This window comes from Lepisma saccharinum, chromosome 15, assembly GCF_977018435.1.
Source record: "Lepisma saccharinum chromosome 15, izLepSacc3.1, whole genome shotgun sequence".
NCBI classification, from domain to species: Eukaryota; Metazoa; Arthropoda; class Insecta; order Zygentoma; family Lepismatidae; genus Lepisma; species Lepisma saccharinum.
Window position 1 is genome coordinate 21,166,975 of NC_139243.1, and position 24,443 is coordinate 21,191,417.

Genomic DNA, 24,443 nt, shown 5'->3' on the forward strand with positions numbered 1-24,443 from the left:
CTAAGTAACAAAAATGAAATCAAATCATTGATTGATTGCTCAATTTGGTTCATTTTACTTCGCTATTCCGCCACCTTTGGTACAACAAAATAGATGAAGGAACACACACAAAGAACACAAATGGCCAATCCGAGATTCGAACCCAGGATCTCTGGCTTAGAGTCAAATCAAATAGTTTTTTACTTTCGAATGTGGGTGGGGGTTACGTGTACTTTTTTCTGGTACTCATTCATAATTTTGCAATCTTTTCCTGTTATTGACATTCTTCTTTTTTGTAGGAATACTGGCCCTAAAGGGAGGAGGGGTGTGACCCACACCAACCCCCCCCCTTGAGCACGCCACTGACTGCTACCCCAAGTGTCGACGTCACCGCACGTCACTGAATTTAGTAAACACAAATGTAAACACACATGAATATCTAACACTCTGAACCTCATTTACTATTCTTATTTAATCAGCGTCTTTTTTTAAAAAAAAGAGATGATATGATGAAATTGATGAAGGGGCACAATCAAAAATAACACCGATGTCCATGTCCAACACCTCTAGCATTGTAGTGCGCTGTGCTAACTAACAGGCCCGTACCACACGCCCGTACCCAGGATTTTTTTAGGGGGGGGGGGCAAGCCCGAAGTACGTGCCAATTATTAATAATTAAATACTATCATTAAATATACGTATATGAAGAAATTAATTTTCTACATTTAAAAACTATAGCGATTTAACAACTGGTTCAAAAAATTACAAAACAGGTGAAATGTCTTTAATAATGATCAATAAAATTTCATACTCATAATAGTCTTGAATTCGTGTTTTACTTTTATTGTGTACATGTTGCTATAATTGTGTAAATCTGTTAATTGTTTCTCGAAAGGAAATGTTTCCTTATCAGAGTTGTAGCTAGAGATTTCAGCGCCCAGGGCGAGAATAGATTTTCGCACCCCCTGCACCGAATTTGCATCCTCCTGACTACATGTAGTTGGAATATTTATATATTGAAGAAATACAGCGTATTATGTAGCTACTATTTTCCATTGAATTCTATGAAAAGAAAACTTAACATTCAAGAAATGTGGCTAATAAAAGGTCAGTCGGTTGTGCACCGCATCTCAGTCATCTTCATTCAAGCAGTCCGTGACATCGTTCACATCTGCGGATATACTAATACTATGAACAATGTTTTACGTAACTAGGTGGAGGGGCAAGAAATAAGACATTAAGAAGACATTAGATTCATATTAAATTAACATGTAAGGTCTAGGTTATTTATATATTTATATACTTTGCTGTAGCTGACGAAGGGAGATGAGATGAGGAATGGGAAAAAAATAACAGGTCAGCCTAATTTCTGTGTTCCACAGATAGTTGAGTTCAGTTTCCTTATATATTTGTCTCAGCGCCTGGGGTAACAATCCCCTTCGCAGCCACGACTTCGTTCCTTACTAGTCCAATTTGATATAATTTTAAAATCTCATCTATGGTTACAGTGCTACGTTTTCACCCCATGCTGTTAGAAGTCGAATTACTTTCAGAACATCTCCAGCGGACTGCGCGGGTCTGTCTAGCGAGCCTAGTGGGCGTGTAGAACCTGAGTAAGGGGCTTAGCGATAGGTTCTGAGTTGTGATGACGTCAGCAGCTCGCTTGGTTAATTGGCTACTTCGAGAGTTGTGACTCGTTCCGAAGCTTCAAATGCATAACTGCCAAAGATGTTACGGAAATAATCTCCCTCTACCAGCTCTAAAGAAAGGGAGAGAGAGAAAGAGATGTATGCAACATTCACACACAGACAGACATCATTCTTTCTTCTTTCTTCTTTGTATGTGTTTCTGATATTATTCTTAATGTCAAAACTAATTGCTTATCTTTGTTGTTGTAACACAAACTTTTCCTCTTGCAAAATATTGATGGGGGAGGGGGAGTTTTTTTTAGAACAAGTTTCGTTGTTGGGAGATTCCCATCTACCTGGGACCTCGTACCCTGGATGTGACCACCAACGCTATGGCAGTATTGCAGTTGGGCATACAATTGTAGAGTTTCAATATTATGGTCCAAAGTAACGGGGAGAAAAATCAACTCAGCCATAGCCCCCCCCCCCCCCACACCCCACCCTGACCCGAGAATCAACAATACAGCGCTTACAGTGAAGGGCTGTCATAAAGTATACAGCTTGCTGCTTATTGCTTACAAATTCTGAAACGTATTCGAATAGTACAGTATTCTCAAATTAACAATGTCAATGTTTTAAAATTTTCTTTAAATATATCTTATACCAGCACCACTGAAAAGCCATGATTTGATTTATAATAATGATAATTCTATGTATAGAAAAATATATTTATAAGTTAAATTATACCTATTATATCTCCTTATACGGAAGAACATGTCTGAATGTGAATTAACAGAAAAAAGGAGACTTCCTCATCAACACTGCAGTTCGAAAAAAGTCAGCACAGGGATTAAAAATAGTGAACTGTCCCTACGAAATTGGGACGTCAGGTAGCTTTGCATCTATGGTTATAAAACCAAAATGACTAAATATAGTAGACTGAAGACTTCTGGTGCCTGCCTCTCTCCAGGAGAACAACCCATTCATTTATGCAAGGAAAAAAAATTGAAATTCAGGCAAAATCTGAAAAATTGTCCATGTTAATTTTGAAGCTTTTTATAGGTTCACATTGAAATATTTCATGGTTCGAGAGTGGGGCCATGGACCCCTTCCCCTCTTGGTTGATTGATTGATTTGCTTTATTTTACTTCGCTTTTTGTGCCACTTTTGGCTAATTTGCGAAGATGGAGATGAGTGATGATATGATGAAATTGATGAATAAGCACTCACAAACGTCCATGCCCAGGCTGGGATTCGAACCCGGGACCCCTGGCGACGTAGCGCGATGTGCTTACCACGCTCCCCTCCCCTTGGGTACGGCCTGCTAAGCACTCCGCCACGGAGGTTGGCTGCAAAACAAATTAAATTAGAGGACTGAACATGTAAAAATACCATCGTTCTCGGCGGAAAAGTTCATTCATTTTAATTTAAACACTATTCACAGCATTGCTTTTATAGTATTTTTAATTTGTCTTTATGTAATCGTGAACAATACGGTCAATACCCAGCACAGCAATAGGTGTCACTAGCTTCAAACTATTGATATGTGGAACAAACAGAAATGTTGATTCCTCATGATATCTAGGGGTAGGATAAAGCGACTGCTTGTTTCAGCAACATGTAAAAGAAAACGCCTCTGAGCTTGAGTTAACCCAAATTGTTATTGTTAGCATTTTTCTTACTATTATTTTCACCATCACTATTATTATTTAAAATAATAACAATATCCTATCATTATTGAATTTCGGATGTTTTATTATTCAATGTCGGCTTTGCACGTATTCGCTTTCTTGTATTGTTTTTAAATTCTGGAATTGAAATTACTCACTTTCTTTACCAAGGTCCATTCCGATACCTTCATCGGATTATGCACCCATATAACCATTCCCTCCAATCCCCGATGTGAAGGCAGAGAAAATTCCAGATTCTGAAACCAAGCCACACTATGATGCGGTTTCTTTCGTTATATTTGTAGTCTCACAGATACATACTTGTCCCCCGCCTCCAAATTATTGAGCTACATGTGTTCCCTACTAACGACGCACGTGACACAACTGATTGTCTTCATATTATTGGCCGTATTTCTTGCATGCAAGGTTTTCTTTTGGTCGGATTCAGCGGAAAAAGATAGGTCCATAATATTTCTTCATTATCTAAATGCAAACCAGATCTAATAACAATTAGATCAATATAATTGTGATTGCTTTTCCCCGTGATTTTGTCACAAAACTGGAAGTTAAGTAAGTCTGCAAGTAGTAGGTGCTATACCACGTTTGTTCCAACTTGTCACGTTTCCCGCGCTAGTTATCGCTCGACAGTTTCTGCGCCAATCATAAACAAGGAAAATGTTTGCTGGACAGCGAAGAGCGAATGGGAAGCAGAGAAACATTTTTATTTTCCCGATTGAAGAAGTTCATTTTGCACAATTACAGTGGTACTGGTTAGTGTGCTGTATGAACATTTGTGCATTTCCATGTAGCTTATTTGCGACCTGGTTTTTCCAAACAGAGCGGGTTGACAGTAGATAGCGACAACGCCGCATGGTTGCTGCTAAAAAGGTCAATGTTCTTCGAGTGCGGAACCGTGACAGTTTATTCCAAATGCGAAATACTGGAATCCTGAAATATATAAGCATCCGGTGAAAGTCTCCTGTATAAATCTACTGGAGTAATTTAGCAGTAATTCACTTTCTGGAAAAGTAATTTTTAATTACACCCAAAATTATAACTAGGTTAGCAGGATTAATTTTAAAGAAATGAAACTATTAATTGTATAGAGCTGTATATTGTGAAAACAGCTATCAGACACAGTGCTAACATTTTGTGACTCAATATATTTCTACAAATTTCTTTTCATTCTTTTCTCGAATTGTTAGACTACTTTTTACAAATAATTTACTCTTATTTTATGTGTTCATAAATTAAATACATCAACTACATGCAAAATTTCTTTACTCGCCAGTTAATTCATAAATATTTACTAGTAAGATGTACATTTTTGAAAGTTGTTCCCACACAAAATAATGTTTTCGAGAAACTTAAAACATTTACATTCAGAAAACACTTTCCATTTACATTATACAATTCATAATTATAGCGTATCAAAATTGTGGAACATTTCCTTTCACTGCAAAGAGTCACTATTTTTCTGCCTTTAGTAATTACTATACATTAATAGTTTTTCTGCTTTCTTGTCTGAAAAAAACATTACATATAAATTATTTTGCAATGAAAACATAATTTCCAGAAAGAAGAGAACGCATGAGAAATTAATAAGAATTTTCGAGCAATACAAAAACCATTGCTACCAAGATGTAGATGTTTTGAGATGAAAATGACACCTCGTTCGAAGAATGATGATAAAAGAGAGAATAATTTTTATAAACATTTTTAAACAAAAAATATTCAATAGTGGAATACATTCATTCATCATAGAATTCTTACCTCACTTTTCACATATATTTGAATATCATATAAATTGATATGAATTGTAATGAACAAATATTGCCAATTAAGGCAGATATCTTAGAGGAAGTAGAGATGAGTTGCAAAGGAAATTACATTCATAAATGATGTTATTGCCTGATGTTTTATACGTAGTAGATATAATATACCAGAAAAAAGCAGAAATGTGAACTCAACTTCCTCTTCAGACTGAAGTACCCGAAATAGAATGCTGTGTGTCCAAGCACTGAAACACACACACTCACCTATATACACACATTGGATAATGAATTCTCATCTTGTGATATTCCGTTTACTTCATGTTATGGAGATACTTGACTGAACTTTACAAGAACTGCAAACACAAATATTAAGAACATAAAATAAAACTTATTCATATAATATTTACATATTTTTGTTAATATTGATGTATGTCTTTTAAATTTCAAAAAAGAAACATTGCCCTGTATGAATACAGCATTGCGTGTTAAAATTTAGTGCAGTAAGTTATTTACTGTTTTGTTTGTTAGTATTTGATATATATTTATTTCGTTTCCCTATGGTTAACTTTTCAAGTGTCAGCAGTTAATAAAGTTTTAATATGTTGAACAAATTTGACATATTTCAGAACAATGTCTGAAGATAGATTGGTATATCTTTTACTTTATGAACAGAAAATGTCTAGTAAGTTTATTGCAAAATATGTTATGAAGACAATGTATTGGTGATTTATTTCGAATACTACACAAATATTTCTAGAACATGTAGAGTAAATAGAATGTGCTCATGTACTTGTCATGTTCGTAATACAGCATCTAACTATCATTGTTCATATGCTATCACACTTTTATCATTTTAAAAGTTTTTGTGTGATTGCCTGATATTACAAGACTTTTATATTTTCCTAACAATATCAAGGTTTCCTTTAAAAGACATCATATTAAGTACTTGATTACTACAATATTTTCATATTTTGTTATAAATTAATCCTAATATAAAAATTGTATCTGAAATTTATTTTATAGATTCAGTGCAGTTGACATTAGAACTTTTATTACATTTATAACAACAGGAACTGATAGTAAATAAACTTCTTGTACAGTTTGTCTCAAAAATTTTGTTCAATTATCTAGGTAAAAATATCTTACATCTCAAACTTAATGATATTTTTAATATAATCAACCAAACCAAGGAATAGAGTGTTAAAACATGAATTATATGAAAAATAAAATATTTATTCACACAAATTGTTCTTTGCACAAACTTACATCCTTTCCCCAATTTTATACTGCATTTTCCCAAATATTGAATAGATAAAATATTACTTTTTTAAAATTAAATTCTCTACAAGTAGTCGGAATTTAATCTAAAAGATGTGTGTGTGTTTCTTGATAAATTAGTTTCCTCAAGTAAACATTTTCAATTAATTTAATCAGTTTAAAAATAAAAACAATGTTGTAGATGGGAAATTAAGCAATGATTTACTGGTTACATTATTTTCTTGTAAATTCATGAAACAATACATATGCCTGTGAAAAACTCAATAAATTGAATTAATTCATTTTAATTTTTCTTGATCTTTTCATATTGATTCTTTACTTCCATTAATTCAGCATATGAATTAGTGTCAAATGATATTAATATCGTACACTCTCCTCTTTTATCAATAATTGGTGTCAAACTACTTAGTGGCAACCAACAAATTAAATGATTTTGGTGAAATAGCGCAAATAAAAATCGGAAGAATAGCAATTTCATCAATATCATAGTTTCATTATTTTTAATTGCTTATGCCTGAAATAATCGCATAAGACACCATTCACATGGTGTCAATATATTCGCGTTAGTTTGAGACACACTGTACAAGAAGAAATGCAGCCGTAAGTAATAAGCATTGTGCTTGTGCATAAATAGGGCATAAGACATTTTTGCCTATAAACATTCACCATTTTTACACAATTCAAAATAGGGCTTTACAAAGAGCAATCAGCATAAATAGCTATAAGCTGCCATGCCCTTGAGATATGATATGAGCATAATTTATTACATATGTATATTATATTTATATCTATATATATTAAAAGAATCACAACTCTGTGTAAATTTTTCTTACACGTAGCAAACACTATGGAAACAAATAGCTATGAGAACAATATTATAAATAACAGCTTTTTGTTTTCTACAATCTAGAAACAAAAATGTTACAGATAGAAGACAAAGCTATTTAGAACACATATACAATACATACAACAAACTGTTGGCCATTTTCTTTCATTGAACAGGTTTCTGACAAGCACCTTTGTTTAAGGGCCAGGACAATAATTATATTCTCATGCACACTTCCAAACATCCATGCACAACCACATATACACTCATGGTGATGGAATTTTACACAAAATTTCTTCACCATTAGAAAAATGCAAGTCTTTATCATTTAGTTCTTCTTGACATAAATAGTCCAGTTTTATTACACCAGCCCACTTGTTAATCGAACTAGAGATTCATTTCATATCTGCCTTCAAGACGATACTATTTTTTGTACATTCCTTGTATAAAATGCGGTAACATCAATTCAGCACAGGCTGCATTTTATTCTCAGTTACCTTTGGGTCAGTAAGTTTATTTGCACTTTCGGGAGCGTCGCTGGAACCTGCGCATTCTTCGGTGCCACTCGTCTTTCCATTCGATAACAATTGAGCGTCGATCAACCACCAATCCTGGTCTTCCATCATTCTTGTCCTTGCCTAGGATCAAGTAGGGCCTAGAAATAATAAAAAAAATACATTATAATCATTCAAAATGATAATGAATCAAGTAGAACCTTGGGGAAAATGATTTTTAAGTGCTGGATATGGCTATCAAAACAAAGCTCGAATCATACGAAGTTGGATTTACTGCTGGAATGCTCCTTTGGCGCTGGATTGGCTACCAGGCTACAAATTATGGCTGCCAGACTGATTTTGGCGACTAGATCGTGTTCTAGTTTCAACTTGCTTCTCTATTTGATGCTGTGGTAATCTAGCCAACATCCATGATTCGAATCCCCACCTGGGCACCCTACCACCTGAGTGTCTCTTTATCAATTTCATCACCGATTCTCATCCTCACAATTAGCCAAAATTGACAGAAAAGCAATGTAAAATAACCTAATTAAATTCAATCAAGATAATTTGTGATGGTTTTTGAGTGTTGGTTGTGCAATATTTTTATTCGTTGCTCTCTACACAAAAAGTAACAGAAGTGAGTCTCATTTCGTGTTTATTAATATTTAGGTATTTATCCACGGCAATGAGAGTTGTAAACGACAGATATGATAATGAAAATCTTCTTTAGTACCAGTCTATTAAATGCTTAACATATTTAATTGAGTAACGATCTTTCTTAATTAATGGCTCCTGCCAATCTCGTATGTGTAGATACCAGAGTTTATTTAAAAGCAAGTTAACGTTAAGTACACCTTGATTACTATTCCTTCTTTCGAATCAATTTATATCCCATACTTTTCCTTCTAATTTTGACAATTGTAAGAAAAATAACAGCAATAGCCATTCTTCTACGACGTACTTTCCCAAATCGTTCATCCGTCTGTTTAGCTTGTCTGCACTGCGCCAGAGGCGCAACCACGATTTTTTGTCTGGGGGGGGGGGGTTCAAGTACCAATAATAATAATAATTTTAACAATAATTATTGTTATTGTTATTATTGATTTGCTATATTTTACTTCCCTTTTTGTGCCACTTTTGGGTAATTTGCGAACATGGGGATGAGTGATGATATGATGAAATTGATGAATGGACACTCACAAACATCCATGCCCAAGTCTGGATTCGAACCCGGGACAAACATTATTATAAATATTATTATTAGTAGTAGTGATAGTAGTAGTAGTATCAAATACGTTATTACCCTCGTAAATTATGCAAAAAGGGGGTAGAAGTTGGTGCTAAAGCATTTGTGTTCGAACTAACGATTTGAATTATTTTTTCAACACGTTCAATTTCACATTAATAGTGGAAAACAAGCACACAAACTAGTTTTGAAAGACAGAAAATGCTTGATAAATGGATTTCAAATATTATTATTTTTTACATTAACATGAATAACATTCATGCACGATATATGTTTCACATTATGCAACATGGAGTGACGTGGACACTAAATTGTGTACGTATTCAAAGTTTCTTTAATACATATTATATACAAAATATATTATTTAAATACATTAAACAACCAATTCATCCATTTCACAATAAACCAACACCAAAAATACATAAATTGTCTCTCAAATGTGCACGCCCCCTTTCCTCATAAGCAATTATTCATGCATTTAAAACCAAATTAATGAAAATAAGTCTTATTTCTCTGTCTGGTAATTCACAATGCATTATAGATAAGAAAGACAAATTGCGAGCGAAGGGAGCAAGAAAATTTTTGGATCCAATTATTTTGCAATCTGAATTCAATGTTGATTTAATAGGGCGCAAATAATTTCACGGGAAGCCAATACATTCTCTCTTTTACAACTTTTGTGCCTCCCCGATGGTGTAGTGGTAACATCGTCGCCTTGTGATCAAGGGGTCCCGAGTTCGATACCCGTAGCCTTTCAGTGCGTAAATCAATCAATCAATTTTACAACTTACTTTCATTTAGATCGTTCGGTGCCCAGGGTGTAGCTACGACTCTGAACTTGATAAGATGAAGAAAAGGAGACATTGCGAGCAAAGCGAGCAAGAAAATTTTACGAAAAGTACTTTTATTTGCATAAAATTCGAAGTTGTTGGCGGTAATTGCCCCCTGCAGGTAGACTTGGTCGTCAATGTTTGCCCCCCCCCTACAACTCATTTCCGTCCAAGGTTTGGGGGGGGCAATGCCCTCCCCCTGTGGTTGCGCCACTGCTCTGCGCACTGCCTTGAGGGACCACAAGTTTACCAACAAGTAGGGTAACTTGTATCGTATTTGTCGAAAAACCAAGACAAAATCAGAAATTGACTACAGGCTAGATGTGTGCCGTTTGACAAAGGGTGATCATTTATGATTAAATAATCTAGGACAATTTTTGTATTTTACTCGGTGAATTATTCTTTACATGTTACTGAACCGTTTACTTACATAACTTTAAAAATCTATTACGGACTTTATAATTAGACTGTACTACAATACATAGATCAGAAGGTGATGAATTCTACTATAATTATTTCAATTTTGTTTACATATTCCCATGAAGCGCTTTACTTTAAAAATTATTGAATTGGTAATGGTGGCCAACCAAGACAGGGGCCCATGTAGAACGTCAATTGAATCGGTTATACGAACAATGTTTTATCCAATAAAAATCAAAAGCTACAGAAACAGGAAAACAATCAGCCATGTTGTCTTCTCTTATATGTTTCTCCTCAAACAGTAAGTTCCATGATGCAGAAAACTGTTCACTACTATATTCCAAAGCCAAAAAAAACTTCATTTTTCAATGTGATATCTCTGTCACCTTTGTATACAAAAGTGATGGTTGCAACGTGACAGATTCAATTCATTTATCATCAGATATACAGTATGTAACATTGTTATTCGTACACAGAATTTCCGACGCAAAAATGTCATATCTACTAGTAAATATAATCATTTTCATATGTACCTGGAAATTAATGTTAATAAAGGTTTCACCAACAAATATCAATAAAAATGTATGTTCAAAGTGTATAAACAGAGCATATAATTTGTGTGAAAAGAGAAAAACACGCTGTTTCATGCAACATTGTTATTCGTACAGGCAAGAGCTTCAATCTTCCTCGCATACAGCGCCACCTCTATTCGGGCGATTTCGTGGTTTGCAACTTCGTAACAAGTTTGAACATGCAGGCGCGCTCCCCGTCAAGCGGAATGGTGGCGTAGGTATTGTTGTAGGCCTATCGTCTATCTATTAGCGTGTTCGAAATGGACAAGGTGAAGAAACTTAGTTCCGATCTGAAGGATGTTATTATAAATTTGGCCCTTAGAGGTTATTCGTTAAGAAAAATTGGACAAACAGTCAATAAATCACACTCCACAGTTCAATACATAGTAAACAAATTTAGAGAGGGAGGTTCAACACAGAATGTGCCGAGAAAACCAAAAGAGAGACGGTTGAATAAACGTGATGAACGCTTTATTTTAAAAAGAGTGCGAGAAAACCCCTGACTAAGTGTTCCTCAGTTACGACCGTTAGTAGAAAATGTTGCTGGCAAGATGATGTCCGATCAAACTGTCCGACGTGCCTTGTGGAAGCATTGATATCATGGCAGAATACCACGAAAGAGGCCGTATGTAAATAAGGTGAATCGCAGGAATAGACTTTCATTCGCGAAAGAGCACATCCACAAGGACCAGGAATTTTGGAATAGTGTCATATGGTCAGACGAGTCCAAGATTAATATATACGGGTCAGATGGGATAAATAGGGTCTGGAGAAAATCAAATAAAGACAATGACCACATTAACACAGTTCCAACAGTTAAACACGGTGGTGGGTCATTAATGATTTGGGGTTGAATGTCGTCCAAAGGTGTTGGTACCATCCAGTTTATTGATGGTATCATGGATGCATATGTCTATTTGGACATATTGAAGAAGAATGTAAAGCAGAGTGCCCAAAAAATGGACATGTCGCCTATCTACAGATTCCAACAAGACAATGACAGTAAGCATAAGGCGCGAGTTAACATGAATTGGCTAATATGGAATGTGACCAATCTACTACAAACACCAGCTCAAAGTCCAGACTCAAATCCCATTGAGCATTTATGGGCAATTTTGAAGAGGCGAGTCTATAAAGCAGGCGTCAAGTCCAAACAAGAGTTGAAAACTGTTGTGCTAGCCGAGTGGAATAAAATAAGCTCTGAAACATGTTGAAAACTGGTTAATCCTATGAAGAACAGGTGTCAAGCAGTAATTAAAGCCAAAGGATAGGCATCAAAGTATTAGAACTGTCAGTCAATTTGCTCTGAATATACTTTTTTCTTTTATATTATTAAGTGTACGAATAGAAAAGTTGTAAAAAAAAATGGCATGTTTCTCTTTCAGTTTAATTTAATTTATTATTGTCATTGGTTATACAGAATTTGGGTAAGATTTTATGTTCCTAATGATATTAGTTATTGAATTGTAAAGAAACAATTTCAAAAGAGTGTATTTTCTTTCAGATATTAAAGCATTTTCTTTGAAAATCCGTGTGTACGAATGAGAATGTTACATACTATAAATAGCCCCGTCTAGTTTGCTGCACTCTTTGACACTAGGTGTAGTGCAGATGTATCCCGGTGTCAGGTTGGTACAAGGAAATGACGTTTAACCAAGTAGACGAATAGCGGAGTTCAATTTCAGAAGATTCAACAAATGCCTGTCTGCTGCTTTAATCGTTCATTCGATTAGTTAGCACGTACCACGTGATCATACACCACACATTACACAGCTCCAGAACGTAGTGCAACACCAAATACACTACTTGACACCAAATCAACGAAGTAGAAGAGTCGGTGTTGCACTTTGCAACCAAGTAGACGCCCGAGTGCAGAGAGAGTCAGTGCCCCCCCCCCCCTCACACACTGTGGCCTCAATGTTAAGCCTTCTCTACATGAGAAAGTAAACTGTCTTTGCTCCCCTCCCCCCAGTTTTGGCACCCAATCGTCGTTACGGAATATCACATGTAAAAGTATAATATTATTACAGCAGAGGCGTCTCGTGAACACATGCGGTGAATGCTGCGCATGCGTCAATTGTGGGAACAAGGACAGCTTGCTCTGTGACGACATTCATGAGCAGTTCTACATTCTAATTTCTTCATATAGGAGAAGTATTTATTTTACACGAGAGCGCTGAACTAAGCTTATATCACATTTCTTGGATCTGAAGTGACACATGCATCAATTGTGGGAAAATAATTATTACTTTCTTTCACTTCAGGTCCAAGAAATGTAATATAAGCTTAGTTCAGCGCTCTCGTGTAAAGTAAATACTTCTCCTATATGAAGAAATTAGAATGTAGAAAAGCTCATGAATGTCGTCGCAGAGCAAGCTTTCCTTTTTCCCACAATTGACGCATGCGCAGCATGCACCGCATGCGTTCACGAGACGCCTCTGTATTACAGTAACCCCCGAATTACGTAAGTAATGCGTTCCGTAAACCTTTACGTAACTTGAATTTTACATAAGTACAATTTGTAAATTGCTTAAGACAACTTCGTAAGAAACTGCAATATTTATTATTACAAGGCACGTCCAGAAAGTAAGTTCCGTTTGGTAATAAAATTAAATTGTGTACAGATACAGAAAAGTTATTTATTGCACAAAATTCTACAACTCTTAAACTACTTTTCCACATAACTGCCGAAATTTTGCAGGCATTTGTCATAGCGTGGCACAAGTTTTTGTATACCTTCTTCATAGAAATTTGCCGCCTGTGTCTTCAACCAGTTGGAAACAGTTTCTTTCAGCTCGTCGTCATTGTTGAAGTGTTGACCGCCAAGGAAAGACTTGAGATGTAAGAACAGATGAAAGTCGCTAGGAGCGAGGTCAGGGCTGTACGGAGGATGGTCAAAAAACTGAAGTGCACTACCCATCCGTTTTGTTTTGTGTTGCTCAGTAAGAATCTTTGGTACCCAACGTGAGCAAAGTTTACGAAATTTCAGTTTTTCGGTAACAATTTCATGCATTAGTGATCGTGAAATTTGGGGAAATTCCATAACGAGAGCACTAATTGTAAACCTTCGGTTTTCCTGGATCTTGTCATCAATCGCGTGAACCAGTTCTTCTGTAACCAAAGATGGACGCCCACTTCGTTCTTCATCGTGCACATCACTACGTCCGTCATTGAACTGTCGGACCCATCTTCTCACCATTGAATCACTCATCGCATTTGGTCCGTAAACATCGCAAATTTGCCGATAAATTTCACTTGGTTTCACTTTCCTCGCATTCAAAAAACGAATCACAGATCTGATTTCACAAGTGGCGGGATTTTCAATCAACACCGACATTGTAAAGAAGCACAACAAAGCGTACGTGACTGACAGCGATCTCCAAATGGCTCACGTTTCTTCTCCTTGATACAGAGCGTCTACCGCGCATGTGCGGAACTGCGATCGCAGCGCTGCAGCGGAGATAAATTGAAACGGAACTTACTTTCTGGACGTGCCTTGTATTATTATAGTATGCATGTATATATACAGGGTTTGTCCAATAAGTATCGGGATTGATTTTGTGCGGCCAATGGGAAGGGATGGAGGGCGGACTCTGTGGATGGGATCGGTGTTGAGGGATGTCACGTGAGCTAGAAGATCCAGCTCAGTTGCCTCCGAGCCTTTGTAGTGTGTAGGTCGCGCCTGAAGTGAAAGTGTGTTTAGTGCTCACGTCGAGAGTCAAGATGCATCGAACCATCGAGCAGCGTTGTGCCATCAAATTTTGCGTTAAACTGAACAAATCTGCTACGGAGACTTTTGATATGATCCGTGAGGCTTACAAGGACAAAGTCATGTCCAGAACGCGTGTTTTTGAGTGGCATAAAGAATTCAAAGATGGCCGAGAAGACCAACAACGAGCTGGACGTCCGACATCGATCCGAAACGCTGAAAATGTGGCCAAAGTGCGAGAACCTCTGAACAGTGATCGTCGGTTAAGTGTTCGTTTGATAGCACAGGAGTTAAATTTACTGGAATCCACTGTGCATTCAATTGTGACCGATGATTTTACGCAGAAGTGCTCGAACGTTTGAGGATTAGGGTCCGATTCCTGGCTGCTGCATCACGACAATGCGCCCAGTCACACGTCGCTAAGTGTGAGGGTGGAACTGGCCAAACACGATGTGGCAACGCTGCCGCAAGCACCCTACAGTCCAGATACGGCTCCCCCGATTTCTTTTTGTTCCCCCCGGAGCCTGAAAGGACATCGTTTCGGGACGATTGAGGCGGTCGAAGCGGCTTCGACGGGGCGCCTGAACAGCCTTGCGGGTGCCGACTTCCAGGGGGCGTATGAAGAGTGGAAAAAGGGCTGGCAGCGGTCTGTTGATTGATGCAGGAGGGTCATATTTTGAAGAATATTAACACACTGTACATATATCTTGAATAAATTTATATTTATGACTTCAGTCCCGATACTTATTGGACAAACCCTGTATGTATATTATTTACACAGTATTATTTTATAAATGAAACATCATGCAGCAGTATTTACTCCGATATAAACTATAAAAGTATGAAAAATATATAAAAGAATATAAAAACAAACTGACATCCATTGGAGTATGTCGTTGCATACTGCAATGGATGTCAAAGATGCAAAAGCCGCAAACATGTTCATACGCGCTAGTAATTAGTTGTAATTTTCGAGATTTATTACGTAACTGCGAATTTACGTAAGTCGCGTATTACGCAAGTTGGGGTGTTATTGTATATGAATTATTTTTATTACCAGTGTTTAAAACGGAGAAACTACGATATCTTGAATTCATTCGTATATTTGTCCAAGGCCCCTCAAAGTAAACTTTTACCGCTGAAAATTTTGGTTCCAAACAAAATGCATATCAAAAGTGAAGTGATGCTTACTTGTTTATCTTGACTTTGGGGCATTTGCAAGCGAGGTCCTTCATGTGCACCCACAGGTAGTTGGTTCCCCTGCGGAGACGGGTTTCCCTAGTCCTCTTGTACACGGACTGGACGTTGATGGAGAATTTGACCCAGTCCTCGGCAGTCTCGCGGGCGATGACGGTGGCCAATACAGCTACAAGGAAAGAAACAAACAATGCGTTATGCCTTTGTTTATCACTAAATTCAAGAAACCATTTTCTTATTGAATTACTGCTACCTGTGTTGTTTATATAGGCGGTGTCCGAAAAGTGCAAGGCAGTACTTGAAGCTCTCGCAATTTAGTCTCCAAGCGAAAATCTTTGAAATTGCACTTCGACTGCAGCGCCAAATACGATCAATAGTGTAACGGGTAAAATTCTTTATTGTATTGGCAATAATGACATTATTCTGAAACATTAAGTTGCATTAAGTAAAATCCTTATTGTGCAGGCTTTCTGCCAAACAAGCCACAGAGATAGCTTGATACTTCCTCTAGGAAAAGTCAAAGGAAAGATACCACCTTTCCCTTATTCTGGTAAACAACACAGCTGAATAACAGGATGTGGCCTAGCAAACGCAAGAGTGAGATAATCTGTCATTAGAGGAGACGAGGTCAGATATCAATCGCTAGTGTCCTCACCCAATGTCTCCACGTGCACATGTGGTTCACCCCACCCCTTCAAGTGCATGAGATAGTGATCGCCCTGATAGCTTGTCCTCTGAAGGGCAAGACAGTAGGAAATGGACTTATGCGAAAATGGCCACTGGGATAGAGAAGGTTGCTTGAAGGTTAGGGCAAGTATCGAGACACGCTGACTGAAATGGTATAAAAACCCTCCCTTTTAGGAAACAGCATCCCGTACTAGGGAAATTGCTGCCTGACGCCGATGGTGTCGCTTCTGCCAATCTTAGGTAAAAAGGACTTTACTATATTCTTCTATACTACGGCGCCTTAGATTATCTCCATATAGTTACTTATAGGTTTAGAACTTAGAACTTAGTATCTTAGAGTTTGGACATTATGCTATATGTGCATTACTGGACTTATATATCCGAACTTATGGAACCCTGTGTAAATTAGAGAGAAAATAAACATTAGAAAATGTATTATTGAGTATCCATGAACCACCCTGAGCTATAACCCCAAGTGACGTCAAAGCCCCCTTGGTGTTGCATAAGATAAATCTAAGAACACACTGCTTTTCCCGCATTCACTTGTTTTTCACCACTTCTTTAAAAAAGTTCTCATAATTCCACACATTAGAAGAACTAAAACCAAAATCTGGCTGACTTTCGACTTCTACGATTTCAAACAAGTGAACAACAAGTTCGCTAGTCTAGTAATCAAGACTGTAATGATCCGTGCTGCACGCTGCAGGCTCGATTGCTCTCTTAACTAGCGCTTTCGAACTTCACAAGGTGACGTCATTTCCGACAAGACCGTACTTCAAGTCTGTTTTTTTGGACTTTTGGGACACAGCCAGCCACAGGTGCAGTTATTTATAATAATTACAAACATTACCACAGCCTTAACTTCGCCATGTAAAAGAAGACGAAATAAATAAATTAATAAAAAACAAGAACCAATTATTGCACGAGTGTCACACACATATTATATCATTCACTGAACCAAAAAAAGAAAATATTAAAATGTTGACTCAATGCTTTTTGTTCATATAGGTTCAATTATACGGAAATTGCAATAATTACAAAAAAATACCGTCATTATCAACCAATTGTACACTGTCACCGGCGCGAATGTCATGTGGGAACACACATCTCAAGCACGGGGCACATCCCAAACTGTTAGACCCATCATATGAATTTTGCTTCCAATGTATGTCTTTATGATTTTATGAATAAAAGTAATACACAAACATGGAACACTCAAGGGAAGAATGTAAATTATTTTCAATTTTTTATGAAATTGTTCACAGTTGAAGAACAGAAAAAACAAGAAGTTGGTGGAAAAATTATTTGTGAGACTTCCTTGTAAGACTAAATGCTCATCTTAAGTATGCATTTTTTAAATAAACTTCATATCCTTTATTAGTTTTTCAAAATTTGTTTTCAATTTCTTTTAGGGGGCAAAGTTAAGAACATCTTTTTTTGGTTTTACAGAAAGTAGGTACTTTTAAATATTTTTTTTTGGTATATTAACAATTCATTATGCATGCGATTTGACTTTGTTTGCAGGTAAAAGGAAAGTTAACGAAGGTAAAGCAAAATTTTGTAGCTCTTACGCCATTTAATACGGTCTCCAGGTACAAAAAAGCGACTAGGGAACGAAACTTTGGTTCTCTACCTTATAAGAGAAGAAAGTTAACAGAGGAAATAAAGTGTTTACAAATGGAGACACCTATGTAATAACTAGTGAGCGGAAGTTGATGAAATGTCATCTTTTTTCTGACATCTCTGACACGATGCCCATTAAATATACACAATATTACACTTCGTCTAGAACCCAAAAAAGGTAATTTTAAAGTGCGTTTTTTTAAAAATCTTTTGCCAATTTTCAGGTTTTAGGTCATTTTCCCCGATTTTCGGCATTTTCCGTCATTTTTCGCAATATTCGGTGTATTGTCTGGTCATATTTTGTCACTTCTTTCGTTTTGGTAATATTCTTGAGTCTTTTCACCAAGGAGAACATAGGCCTAAATGGTATATCTCGTAGGATTGCAATTTACGAGCTTTTTCATTAAATTGTTTAAAAAATATTCGGTTGTTTCCATTGGAAATCCTCGTTTCATATTTTAATTGAATGTGCATGTGCTTTCATTTGGTGCTTTTTTTATTATTGAAAGTAAGATTGCATTTTGTTTAATTTCCTTTTCATTTCAATTTTTAACATGGAACTAACAAATTTCATGGTCATTTTTTGCATTTTACGTCATTTTTCCCATTTTTTTAGGACATTCTATAGGTCATATACCTATACTTTTTAGGTCATCAACTTCCGCTCCCTAGTAATAACACATACAAATTTACGACTCACACATTTTGTTTATAGTTATATATTTATTACATTTTAATTTGTTATTAGGGAGCGTCTGAGGGTAACTCTACTTTACCTTTATATATAAAAAAACGATGGCAGGTGTTCAGTTTGTCATACATCAAGTTAATATTTAGTTAAGTTCAAAAATTCCTACATAATCAACACTCACCATAATCTCTCCTGCAATATTTCTTGAGATTCAACCTTCTGCTTGCTGCTCGGCATTTCCCACAGTGATCTGCAAAGATTAATAATAATAATAATAATAAAGTTACAGAGTGATACACTATAATGATAATACATTTTCAGAAATATTAGACGTTGTTTACTTTATGTCAGAAAGATGAAGATGAGTGAAATAGAACAAAATACAGAACTACAAAAGAACTCCTTCACTGGAACACGAACTCATAGCCTTCAGAGATGAGATCTACGTTTTGTACAGATGCCCTCCTATTATTATTATTAAAAACTGTAATGAGTGCATTAGCATTGAGGCAATGTTTACACCACTTAGCATGGGGGCATGAGCACCTTAGCGAAAATAGAATTTGAAACAGTGCAAAAGAACAAACAAGGATGTCCGAAACATAGTTTTCCGATTCTAGTTTGTTTACAATTTTCCAATTCTATATCTCACTTCTGGTTTCTCGTTGCATGTAAACCTCTTCTTATTCTTACGGAGCCAGTGATTTAAAAGTTATATTGCTGTGCAGAACAAGTTTATACTTACTGTACTAATTTTAAGGTATGTGTATTTCGTTTATAACAGTGGCTCTCAAACTTTTTTCTCATTGTACCCTTTAGCCGTAACTAAACCTTTAATGTACCCCCACCATACGTTTTCTCCGAATAGTGGGTTTGGGGGAATTTTTTTGGCTGCCTGATTGGTGGGGCGTTTTTGATATGTTGGAGCAATATGTTCTGCAATGGAGCAAAATGGCATTCGGGCTGTATGTGGAAAGATGGCAAACAAATACAAATTAGAATCCTACGTTTATTATTTTATTCAGTGTTCTTGCGTTTACAATCTTTATGATTAGTTACAAAAATAAAATGTGAAACACATACATGCTAAGAAATATATAACAAACTTTAATTTTCATAGATTTTGTCCACGGTTATTGAAAAAAAAGTAAAAACAAAAATAAGTTTGTAAGCAAACTGTCAAACACGATTTTGGAGTTTTGATTGCAAATCCTTGAAGTTTCTAGTGAGAAGGTTGTGCCTGCAAAGCCTAACACAGTTTCTTGATGCCTGGTTGTGCACTTGAAAGTTTCAAATAGATTTTTGGCTCCAAATTTGGTCTATTAGAGATTTCGAACGAGTATTTTGTTTATGAAACAAAGATAAGAGTGTCAGTGACAAAATCAGCCTTACTTTCCTGTTGAGGGTTAAAGATATGAAGTCTAAAACAATGAAGTCCGCTCCACACACCTGCAGAAAAAATGTTGTCGTGTGAGTATTCTCGACATTTCTCTTCCGAGCTGATCGCGTAGACGCGTACCCCCTCCAAGTCGTTCATGTACCTTGAGCAGAGGTGTCTCGCGAACGCATGCGGTGCATGCTGCGCATGCGTCAATGGACATTTCCACTCAATTTTTTTTACAACAATTTTAAAAACTACACCTTGGAAAAATGACCCCTGCAAGTTCTCGCGTTTCTCTGCGTCCAGTTTAAGGCAGAAACGAGACTTCCAAAGTTGCGAGACTAGCGTTGCGCTGAAAACACGCCGCCGCCATGTTACTACGTCACTCCTTAGGGAGAGCTCGTTTGTCGTCTGCTTCGAGCGTCCAGTTCCAGATGGGTAGCCCCCGGTGAGCGAACACGTGCAGCAGTTTTACAAATTTGTACCGATTTAAATAATGGAAGAAGGAGCGATAGGAGAAAGGAAAGCTATGCTTTGTAATGATCATTCTTCTATGAAATATCCGTGCTGCTCACGTGCAAGATAAATGAAAGGGTTCAGCTGCATGTGTGTTCTCAGGCCATGCGAAAAATATTGCTTATAAAATTGGTTGCTGACCAGACACTCAAAAATATTTTCTAAACTTATATTTATCGATATTTACCGTAACCTGTGTAGTGCAAAATAGGAATTTTCACATTCTTCACTTTATTTATAAAGCCTATTTAACTTTCTTAACAAAATGTTCTTTACGGTCCATAACCCATTTAAGCTTTCTAATTTTCTCTCCTGCACCGGAATTGAATTTAAGACCTTTAATAACTCTAATTGACACGTTTCGGGTTCTGTATGCCTAGAGTGCCCCCTGCACGATACAGTCGCGGTCAGCATCTGAATATAGCCGGCCCCCGTGGCGGAGTGGTTAGCACATCGCGCTACGACGCCAGGGTCCCGGGTTCGAATCCTGGCCTGGGCATGGGATGTTTGTGAGTGTACATTCATCAACTTCATCTTATCATCACTCATCCCCATCTTCGCAAATTAGCCAAAAGTGGTACAAAAAGCGAAGTAAAATAAAGCAACTCAATAATAATAATAGCGTCTGAAAATAGGGTTGCGTTTCGCGTGTATAAAAATTATATTTTTTGTAGGTAAGGTAGCCTAAAGTTCCCCGTGCATGCGTGCCATGATGGCACATTCAAGGAAGTCACTGCACCACAGGTATTAAACATGTACATAATTACGCCTTGGGGCGGGGCGGGGGGAGGATGAAGGTTCCGATCCTCTTCAACTTCATTTGTTGTGTTCGCTTTTTTGTGGGAATTATGATATGGTTTAAGGGCGCGAATGATATGATTTGGGGGAAACGCATGACATGATTTTGGGGGGATGCGCCATTGGCCTTGGGGGGAATGGGCACCCCTGAATCCTGGCACATTAAAGTTAGTTTATTTTCTATCTTAAACCAGTTGTCTATGACATCATGAATATTACTATCACCTGGTCGTATTATGTAGTGAAGTAGACACACGGGAAAGAATTTCCGTTTGTTACTTTAATTTTGGACATTAGTGTAGTTATTCATCATTCATCTTTCACTCGCTTGACCTAAATGTGATATATGCGACAGGTTACATTCAAAGGAATGGCAAAATAATTCACATGTACAATAATTGGATTTCTGTACTCTCCACCGATATGGATTTGTCTAGAAAAGGATATTACTTGCCTCACAATTAGATGAAGGTTATTCCCACACTTGTCCTCTCAATTGTCACATGTCTGACCTCCCTGTCAGAATTCACTCTGTTCACGCACCATTGTCCAATAATCGTCCCCCCACATCCGTTCTCTCTCACCATCCGCGATCTTTTCTCTGTCTCGTATCCTCGTCTACCGTTTTCGCTCCCTCTCGATTCCAAGGATCATTCCATACCCGTCTCTCAAGTCAATAACCTAACGTTTGCCGAATTGCTTATTCCGCATTCCTTTCTCTATTTCCTGCTATGCTAAGAATGACAGAAGACTTGTCTCTTCTTACCCAAAGCCTTGCGTACTATACGGTATTCTATGTACTATGTTAGGCTAAGAGGAACAACCATTCTGGTATCCAGAACGGTTATAGGGTAAGTGAATATTAAGATGTTTAAGACGTGACTTTTGAACTTTGTACAAAATTTCAGGCAACGTATGAGCAATAATACGGACATATAAATAACTATCAATTTTTTTCGTGTTAAATAAAGGAATATAATTTGTAGTTACAAGTTCAACATCCGTGTAATTAGTATTACTACACAAAAAATCTTAAATGTCGTACTTCGCAATGGTTAAACACACCATTTTTTTTAATAACAAGGAATTAAACGTTGTATTACATATAAACGCATAAATTTACTTGTAACTGATCAGGACATGACTATGTTTAATTTGCGATAATAATTATTATTATTACTCTGAACCTACATTTACAGGAACTCTTTTTCGAACAACTCGCTCATTCAAATACATGTATCTCCCCAAAACACACGACTAATCCTTTGACGTCATCAGTCCTTTTAACATCACAGGTTGCGGCCCGTATACAGAATTTACACGAAGTATATGCATCTCGGAGACCCCGCCATACAACTGGACAACTGGGTCTCTTTTAAATGTAAGATGTAAATCATAATATCTTCCACTGAGAATGTAAATGTTCTATGTCCAATTTTGCCTTTTTTCAGAAGAGCCCTTTAAATATGATATATTTATTGAACCTTTGTCACGATTGTGCTGAAAGTTTGTATCATTGCAATGACTGATATATTGAAGCCTCTCTAAAAATAAGTTGTTGTTTGGTTAGGTATTTATGCTGTAATTCATTATTGAAATTTCAGATAGTACAGATTTCAGATAGTAGATTTCAGATTTCTTTATTTTTCTCCACCCATGCAATTATATACATACATACATACATACATACATACATACACACACTTTATATATAGTCTAGTGTGGTTGGGATTGTCTTGTGTAGTAGTTGTGCTGTCTAGTGTGTTTGTGTTTATCTTGTGTAGTAGTTATGCTGTCGAATGTGTTTCTGTTTGTCTTGTGTAGTATCGGTGGTGTGTATGTATGTGTCTTGTGTTGTAATTGTGCTGTCTAGTATGTTTGTGTAGTAGTTGTACTGTCTAGTATGTTTGTCTTGCCTTGCTAGTAGTTGTGTTGTCTAATTTGTTTGTGTTTGTCTTGTGTAGTAGTTGTGGTGTGTAGTTTGTTTGTGTTTATATTGTGTAGTAGTTATGGGGTGTTTGTGTTTATATTGTGTTATAGTTGTGATGTGTTTGTGTGTGTCTTGTGTAGTAGTTGTGCTATCTAATGTGTTTGTGTTCATCTTGTGGAGTAATTGTGCTGTCTAATGTGTTTGTGTTTGTCTTGTGTAGTAGTTCCTCCATTCATATTGGGGGTTAGGCGTAGAGCTGACAACTCTGCACTGTAAAAAGCCATGTCAAGAATCAGCAATATAAGGCCATGGATGTTCCCAAGGTAAAATATTCCGGAGGTAAAATAGTCCCCCGTTCGGATCTCCGGGTGGGGACTACTTTGGGAGGTCCCTGGACTAAGGATAAGATCTACATTAGGAATAAGGATATTAAATTAGGCACCTGGAATGTTCTGAGCCTTTACCGGCCTGGGGCATTTCAGTGTACAGTTAATGAGATACTTAAGTATAAATTAGATGTAGTAGCTGTCCAGGAAGTTAGGTGGCCAGGAGAAGGGAATTGTAAAACTAAAAATTATACTTTTTTCTATGGTGGTACTGAAAATCATAATTTTGGAACAGGCTTTTTCATAAATAATAGAATTATCTCGGCTCTTAAAACAGTAGAATTTATTAATGATAGGATATCATATGCAGTTTTACAGGGTAGGTGGTGTAAAATTTTTTTAATAAACATACATGCACCAACGGAAGATAAAGATGATAATACTAAAGATGATTTTTATACAGAGTTAGAACAGGTCTTTGATAAATTTTCTCAGTATGATATGAAAATTCTGTTAGGTGACTGTAATGCACAGATTGGCAAAGAAGAGACATTTAAACCTACGATTGGTAAAGAAAGTCTTCATGAATTAAGTAATGATAATGGTATAAGATTGATTACTTTTGCAACCTCAAAGAATTTAATTGTGAAAAGTACCACTTTTAAACATAAAGATATCCATAAATATACCTGGTCTTCTCCAGATGGTAAAACTCATAATCAGATAGATCATATTCTCATTGATAAGAGAAGACATACTAGTATAATTGACGTTCGTACACATAGAGGTGCGGACTGTGCCAGTGACCATTATTTAGTAATTGCTAAATTAAGAGAAAGACTCTCAGTGTTAAATCATAAGCAA

The 24,443-nt window shown here is 36.7% G+C and overlaps 1 protein-coding gene across 1 annotated transcript in view; it reads right to left on the minus strand.

Moving 5' to 3' along the window:
* Positions 1–4,426: 4,426 nt before the first annotated feature.
* Positions 4,427–24,443, minus strand: part of NetA (Netrin-A) — a 444,700-nt gene continuing 424,683 nt past the window's right edge. Inside the window, exons 5-7 of the mRNA XM_083136735.1 lie at positions 18,810–18,878; positions 15,622–15,796; positions 4,427–7,811 (exon numbers count right to left, since the gene is read on the minus strand). Coding sequence (XP_082992861.1) covers positions 7,670–7,811; positions 15,622–15,796; positions 18,810–18,878 — 386 coding nt within the window. The 3' untranslated portion in view covers positions 4,427–7,669. The remainder of the gene's footprint in view (positions 7,812–15,621; positions 15,797–18,809; positions 18,879–24,443) is intronic.